This window comes from Tachypleus tridentatus, unplaced genomic scaffold (assembly GCF_004210375.1).
Source record: "Tachypleus tridentatus isolate NWPU-2018 unplaced genomic scaffold, ASM421037v1 Hic_cluster_2, whole genome shotgun sequence".
In the NCBI taxonomy this organism is placed as follows: domain Eukaryota; kingdom Metazoa; phylum Arthropoda; class Merostomata; order Xiphosura; family Limulidae; genus Tachypleus; species Tachypleus tridentatus.
Window position 1 is genome coordinate 2362488 of NW_027467782.1, and position 8447 is coordinate 2370934.

Below are 8447 nucleotides of genomic sequence, written 5' to 3' on the forward strand. Positions count from 1 at the left end.
CTTCATATTTAGAAAGGTGAGACTGTTACATAAATGGAACTCTTTCTTTAATCAGGTTACGTAAATTTACTATCAGAAGATCACAAAATTTGAAACAAAGGTTCACCTGAAGAAATTTAAATTTTTACATAAAATATATATATAAATATAAAGTTTTAATTTTTAACTTAAATTAAAACACATTTATATATTTTGTTTCTTTCTCTGTATTTGCAAAGCAGTAAATCATATCAAAATGTCTATTACTGAATACATTTGCTCCTGTATTAATGTTTATATAACCTGTCTAGACAAACTACAACTATCTATTAACAATACAGTATACTATAACTGAACATTTATTACAGAAAATATATTAATATTTGCATTCGTTATTAATTTTGTTTGCTAAATATTTTTAATACAACCTGATAAATCTTAGAACTGTTCAAACTAACATCATGTGACACTACATAAGAAAACTGCCAACAACAAACAAAAAATACAAACCTATTAGTAGCTGGCAACAAAGAGTATTAAAACACAAACACAAGTGTTTATTATTCCATTTTATCAAGAACAAAAAAGGAATGTTTTGAAGCACCAATAAAATCCTAAAAACATTCAAGAAGTAATAAATAGATTCTTCCTCTAAACATTACTAGAGAAACTGTAATAAATGCAACCTTTATTATTCCCTCTTTAAAAGCCAAGGTTGCCAAATGTCCTGGGCCATCCACTGTTTTTCCATCATCATCAGGTCCCCAGGAAGCACTGTAAATGTCTATGTACTGGTTAAATAGGCTCAGAGAATGAGCCTCTACTGCATCTGTGACTTCCCCATCCAACATCCTCACACCTTTCAAAACACAAGAAAAATAAACTACCATCAAAATACACACAGATTCTATGCTGTTAGTACTTCGAATAAACTCACAACACATGATTTTCATCATTCTCTTTACATTTGTTTTTCACATAGTTCACTAATAAGTGAATTGTTTTAAATATCATTTTATACTAATGAAACAAGTTCTAAGTAATCAAACATTAAGGAGTTAATTTATATAATTATAAACAAATTGTTTCAGATTGCAGGATAAATGCCATGAAATTATATTAAATATCCATTTGAAAACAATCAACACAAAAATACTACAGCTAAACATAAATATGTAAATTTAAAGTATCTATTATCATCATTACTTTTTAAAACTAAGTTAACGTGTAAGCCAATTTTCTCTGGATATGATTGAATGAAATATAAAATAAAACTGTTTATTAATTTTCAAATGGTATAAGTGTGAACAAAGTTAATTACACATTATTCTAATTAACTGACTTAATAATAAAAGAGAAAAACATTTACAATAATCTTTGATAATGTGTGTGTAAATAAACAGAAGTTTAAGATGTAAGATCTTCTGCTATTTATTCATGACACAGAAAACTTACCAATCAAATTGTATACACATTTATTAGAAGAATAAATTACTGACAAAGATTATTTTTAACTAAATAGCTTTTATATTCTCTACACTTTAAGAATTAAATCTGTTTTATATCAAGACTTGGCTACAAAATCTGTTATTTTACTGGGAACATTTATTTGATATATTTTCACTTCTTAACATTTCAGCACACTGTTACAAAAAATCAACATCTTCACACTGTTACAAAAATCAGCATCCTCACTTCTTAACATCTTCACACTGTTACAAAAAAATCAACATCTTCACTTGTTAACATCTTCACACTGTTACAAAAAATCAACATCTTCACACTGTTACAAAAAATCAACATCTTCACTTGTTAACATCTCTAAACACTGTTATAAAAACCAACATCTTTACTTGTTAACATCTCTATACTGTTACAAAAAATCAACATCTTCACACTGTTACAAAAAATCAACATCTTCACTTGTTAACATCTTCACACTGTTACAAAAAAGTAACATCTTCACTTGCTAACATATCTACACACTATTATAAAAACCAACATCTTTACTTGTTAACATTTCTATACTGTTACAAAAAATCAACATCTTCACTTGTTAACATCTCTACACTTACAAAAAATCAATATCTTCACTTGTTAACATCTCTACACTCTTACAAAAAATTAACATCTTCACTTGTTAACATCTCTATATTGTTACAAAATTCAACATCTTCAGTTGTTAACATCTCTATACTGTTACAAAAAATCAACATCTTCACTTGTTAACATCTCTACACTGTTACAAAAAATCAACATCTTCACTTGTTAACATCTCTATATTGTTACAAAAAATTAACATCTTCACTTGTTAACATCTCTATATTGTTACAAAAATCAACATCTTCACTTGTTAACATCTCTACACTGTTACAAAAAATCAACATCTTCACTTATTAACATCTCTACACTTACAAAAAATCAACATCTTCACTTATTAACATCTCTACACTGTTACAAAAAATCAACATCTTCACTTGTTAACATCTCTGCACACTGTTATAAAAACCAACGTCTTTACTTGTTAACATCTCTATACTGTTACAAAAAGAATCAACATTTTGACTTGTTAATATCTTTACATTGTTACAAATTATCAACACCATTTGTTAACATGTCTATACACTCTTACAAGAAACTGACATCTTCACTTGTTAAGATTGCTACAATGTTAGAAACAATCAACATCTTTATTTATTAACATCTCTACACTGTTACAAACAATCAACATTTCGACTTGTTAACATCTCTACACTGTTACAAAAAATCAACATCTTGACTTGTTAACATCTCTACACACTGTTACAAAAGATAAACATCTTCACTTGCTAAAAGTTCAACACTGTTCTCTTATTAACATTTTAACTCATTTCTATAAAAGAAAGTTTAATTTCTGAAACAAGCTGAAGTTGAAGGTTCATTTCAGCTTTTAAAAAAAAACCTTTTCTTAACTTACCTTGTTGTCAAGTACAATACTCTGTAACTGTGAGAGTGTGTACTTACAGGTCTTAATTCTGAGAGTTAGAAGGAATGACTTAAAAACTGCTTCTATTACTTGCTCTAATTCATATCTATGTCTAATTAAAATATCTTGTGTGATTATTAGGGAACTGTTGAACACTAAAATTCACACTTGCAAACCTGAAGTGAAAACTAACATTTACATATGGAAAGTTGCTACTGCTCTTGAACAGAACTAGTAGTTTACTTTTATTTTAAAATATTTCTTAAATGGACACATGTTAGAGCCTATTCAGTTTTTTAGTTATGTTGATTGTTTTTAAGAAAAATTAGTTGTTTTCACATGTGGTTATCAAAGATTTGCAGGAAAAAAAGTAACGAATAAAGCAAATCAATATTAAACTCAACATTTACCTATGATACCAACCTATGCTTGGGAAATGATCATACCTCCAATACTTGCCTCAAAAGCTACGCCAACTGTACAGATACTGTTGTTATGTGCTGCAGCCACTTCTCCTGCACATCTTGTTCCATGTCTGTAGTTCATACAAAAATAGTTAATTTTTATCATTCTCTCACCAGATGGCAACTTTCTATTGAACACAACTTCATACAAAATGATATACTTTTTCCTCTCTTTATCTTTATTAGCTTGTAGTTATTATTCACCTAATAAGGATATTAAAATATCAATAAAAAGAGCTGAATAATTCAGCTCTGATACCTATGAGCATGAAATAACTAACTAACCAAAACAAAGGTGAATTAGTGTTTCTAAGTCATAGAGCAAACAAGAAGTGTCAACTCTTTCAACTATTTCTAGGAGATGCTAACTTTTTCTTGAAGTGTTGAACACATAATTGGAACCATTAGAATTTGCTATATCCAAATATGAAATTCATATTGTGATAACATATTTCAGTCAGGAGTTATGAGCAGTAAAAAGATAGTTTTAGAGAGAATTGGCTATCTCTATATTCATTTTAAATAAAATTATGACTCTACCCTTGGATACCATGTTCTAGATCTGGTTTGGCAGAAAATTGATTTTGTCACTACATCTTTTAAGTGCCACAACAGCATCTATAGGCTTTACAGATAGATTTACCTCATTTAAGGTTGTTAAATGTCCAATGTGAATGTATACACAGCAAGTAACTAAGAGAGAAATAATAACTGATGGTAACATGTAGCAAAATACCAGTCACGGTCATTGGGGCTTGGACAACCTGTTAAAAATTTTGGGCTGTGGTCTGGAAAACAGATATAATGATGGATGAAAAGGAAGATTCACACAGCAAGAAGTACTGTTATCAACTGTGGGGTTTTGCTGATGATGTGCTCAGTCATAACTAAATCAATTGTCTTGACATACAAAAACTGTAAATTACAAATAGTCATACCTCATTGTAGTATGCTTTAACTTGTACAAGTTTCACAAAATTTGATAATTCATAATTTTTTTACATCAAATTCCTGTCACTTTGGGAGAGATTCTGTTTTATCCAACATTAGATTTAGATTAATTAATGTCATGCATACAGTAATCAAAAATTAACATTTTATTACATTGAAAATGTATTTCCAATAATACTTAGCTCTACTCAAACTTACTATTACTCAACTGGCAGGGTTTCTTCCTCTGCCCATATAAACATTAATTTGTTTCTCTCACTTGCTCCAGTCTTTCATACCACACTTTACTTCCCTAGCAGAATGATACTTCCCACTTACATCAACATTCCCTCTGTCTTTGTACAGTACACAAACACCTCATTCTGATAATGTTATCATTTTTCTGAAACTGACTCAATCTCAGACTCAGCTTTTAGTAGAAAAGAAGAATGTGAAAGTATGTATTATTGGATATACAATTTTGAAAATTTTAACTTCTAGAATACACTTCCCTCTTTTCACATCTGGTGAAAAAGACCACTCCGTCTTCAGAATTATGAAGAGACGTTATACCCTCTTCCGTAAGCAATGTACTGAACAAATATTGATCAAAAAGAAGGACCACACTCAATTCAACTGGATAGTAAAGCATCAAATCTGAACCACAATTATGAGTAAGTTAACATATAGATTGGTGTTTCTACAACTGAAAACTGAGAAAAAACATCAAGAGACTCAGGCAGGAGGGCCCCCAACTTCACCCTCTTCTCTAGTAGTGAAAGAATTCACACTAACACTCTGAAAGAAAAGCTGCTTTCCCACAGTGACTAGAAACCAGATGCTGTAAGATCCACTAGTGAATTCTGTGGAGTAATGCTCACTGGGGAGTCCTGAGGAACAGTGCAACAAGTGAATCAAGTTCCCTAAATTTTTAAAAGCAAACCAACCTCAATTTATTCAATTTAATGATTGGCAACAAAAGACAGGATCCCCTTATGTTTTATTCATGGCAGTCTAGCACACAACTGTAACATCACTTAGTCAATCTAATAAAATATTTTGAAACAGTGGTTGCTACTGCAGAATTTATTTAATAAAAGCACACATACCTGTGTAACTCTTGCCACAGAGTAGGATGCTGTGAAAATAAAGTGAGGAACCCTGAATGGTAGTAATGGAAATACTCACCCCTCTGTATAATCTAGCAGTAGTAGTTAAGATAGCTACAAGGGGTAGATAAAAACCCTCAGATGAAGATAGTGCCAAATCATGCAAATAATTTGAAAAAAAAAAAAACTGAGAGGAGTCCATATACCACTCTGTCAATGTCCTCCAGTTGGCAGTTCAACTGGGCCACTAAAATAATAGAAATACAATATATTTGTTAAGACATGACTCACAGAAGGTTCCTTAACTACAAATAAAGCCTAGAATAATAATTCATTGTCTAACATCTCTAAAGGTAACAAACCTTCAAAATCCTCACTAAATATACAATTATCTGAATCTGATCAGTCACAGAAGTGAGAAATAGTGACCAAATAATTCAATTGAAATGTGTCTTGAGTAAGGGCTGTCCTGAGGACACAGATAGAATGATACAGTGGTCTGTGGGTAAGCAGCACAAACCACTCCAACTGCCAATGTATCTAGGTTAGCAGTAATGAAAACTGAACATTCAGGTAAAGATTATACTGGACACGTCATAATCAGGTCATAAACACATGTTGAGAAAGGACATGTAATATAACCTTAATATACCAGTTAAGTAACTGAAATGGTCATTTTGGAATAAAGAACATAAAACGACTTAAACTTTTGACCAGCTAGTATTCAGGCTAATTTCACAGTGTTCATATTTTCCCTATTAAATACTAAAAAAGTTTTTATTTTTATTTTCCCTTTTCTTATTTTCATCTTTTGAAGCTCTACTCAAATAAGTGGTTGAGTCTAACAATGCAAAATACATATTTTTTCTTTATGTTCATTGGTCTTAAGATTTTGACCAGCAGTGTATCTGATCCCAGACCTATCAGCCATCAAGTAAAATAGAGATTCAAAACTAATTGGGGAATGAGACTCAAAATATCACACTCTTGATGAACCATCTGAAAAAAAAAACAAATCAAAGGCAGCTTATCCCAAAATGTCCACCTTTTTTTTATTTAATTTAAAGACCACATTTATTACTGTTGACTGGAACAATGGTTTGTTTGTTTTGGATTTCACGCAAAGCTACTCGAGGGCTATCTGCACCAGCCATCCATAATGTAGCAGTGTAAGACTAGAGGGAAAGCAGCTAGTCAACACCACCCACTGCCAACTCTTGGGCTACTCTTTTACAAACAAATAGTGGGATTGACCATCACATTACAACACTTCCACAGCTGAAAAGGTAAGCATGTTTGGTGCAACGGGGATTTGAACCCCGTGAATCTCGGATTATGAATCAAATGCCTTAACCACCTGGCTATGCCAGGCCGACTGGAACAACATTGAGTCAGATAAGTTTGTTTTGTTATAGCAAAGCAACTTTGGGCTATTTGGCTATCTGCCATGTTCACTATCAGGAATCAAACTCCACATTCCAGCATTGTAAATCACTAAGCTCATCACTGCCCCACAGGAGGACTGAAAACCTAACAAAGAACATGCATGTAAATCTAAATTCTTTACAGATTGCTGAAGATCACCCTCACTTGGAGCCTCAAAGGTCCCCAGATAAACACCACAAAACCAAACAACTCACTACAAATAATATCACTGACATTCTGAACCAAAATTACCCACCACTATATATCAAATTCCACTGATTACTCACCACTATACAGCAAATTCCATTAATTACTCACCACTATGTAGAAAATGCAGAAATATACAAAAAATTTCAATTTTTTAACCTATGATATTACCAAACAAAAGTATAAAAAAACCTTGCTATGAATAACAAAGTTTTATAATGAGTTAGTTTTTCAAAGTATCAGAAAATTTCTTACTATCATGGACATAGTGAATATATATGTGAATCAAACTATGTATGTGACCAAACTAATAAATACAACATGACATCACATGCAAAAATCAATAAACCCATTTCACACGTCTGGTACTGAAAATTCACTCAATTAGAAAAATATCTACAGTATGAGCAAACTACCATTTCTTTAACACAGGACATAATTTTAATTAAAAGTACTATCTTCACATAACATGAATATGACTTTCACTAAAACTGCTTGTAAGGGTTTGATTAACTTTATCGATGTAAATGTATGCACTAAAAATGGAATTGTTAAAACAACTATTATTTTTTCAACAACAGGTACAACTTTTAATATACCAAAACAACAACATTACAGTAAGTCACTACTCTCTAAACACTTTTCTTGTGCAGTATTTTTCAGAAAAAAAATTTTTTTAAGAAAATGTTCACATTTTTTGAAATTTTTTTTCAATAAGGTATGAAAACTATGGTTAGCAATTACTAACCCAAACAGCCACCTGTATGGATGTATTTCTGCTAGTTTTTATCACTACATACAGTAATTACTGACAGGACAAACCTATTGGAGTCTATGAGATCATAGCGAGGTTGAGGGTCTGAATCATCATCATTAACATCATAGCTGGCTTTAGGATCCTAATTAAACAAATACAGAGAAGAGATGTATTACAAATACAGAGAAGAGATGTATTTAGTACTTCATACAATTTGCTTTGTATTTTCATATTAGGTACAAAAAAAACACTAAAACTTTCTGTCAAGTCTTTGATGATGCTAGGTGACTAAGTCAATTATCTATTTCAATATAACTGGCTACCTATGATCATTAATTAGAGTCCTATAAAATAATCAACTGATGTTTCCAATTATTCATGTTTTATATCATTACAACAATCCACTAAGAATATCAATTAGTGTCCAATAAAATAATCAACTGGTGTTTCCAATTATTCATATCTTAGATCATTACAATCATCAGAGTATCAATAAGTGTCCTATAAAATAATCAACTGGTATTATCCATGTTTTATATCATCACAACCATTCACTAAGAGTATCAATTAGTGTCTTATAAAATAATCAACTGATGTTTCCAATTATTCAT

General features: G+C 31.1%; 1 protein-coding gene across 1 annotated transcript in view; it reads right to left on the minus strand.

Moving 5' to 3' along the window:
* Nucleotides 1–7984, minus strand: part of LOC143243268 (furin-like protease kpc-1) — a gene marked incomplete at its 5' end in the record, with an annotated part of 32037 nt that extends 24053 nt beyond the window's left edge. Inside the window, 3 exon segments of the mRNA XM_076487116.1 lie at nt 666–838; nt 3391–3479; nt 7902–7984. Of these exon segments, the coding sequence (XP_076343231.1) occupies nt 666–838; nt 3391–3479; nt 7902–7984 (345 nt within the window).
* Nucleotides 7985–8447: the final 463 nt, after the last annotated feature.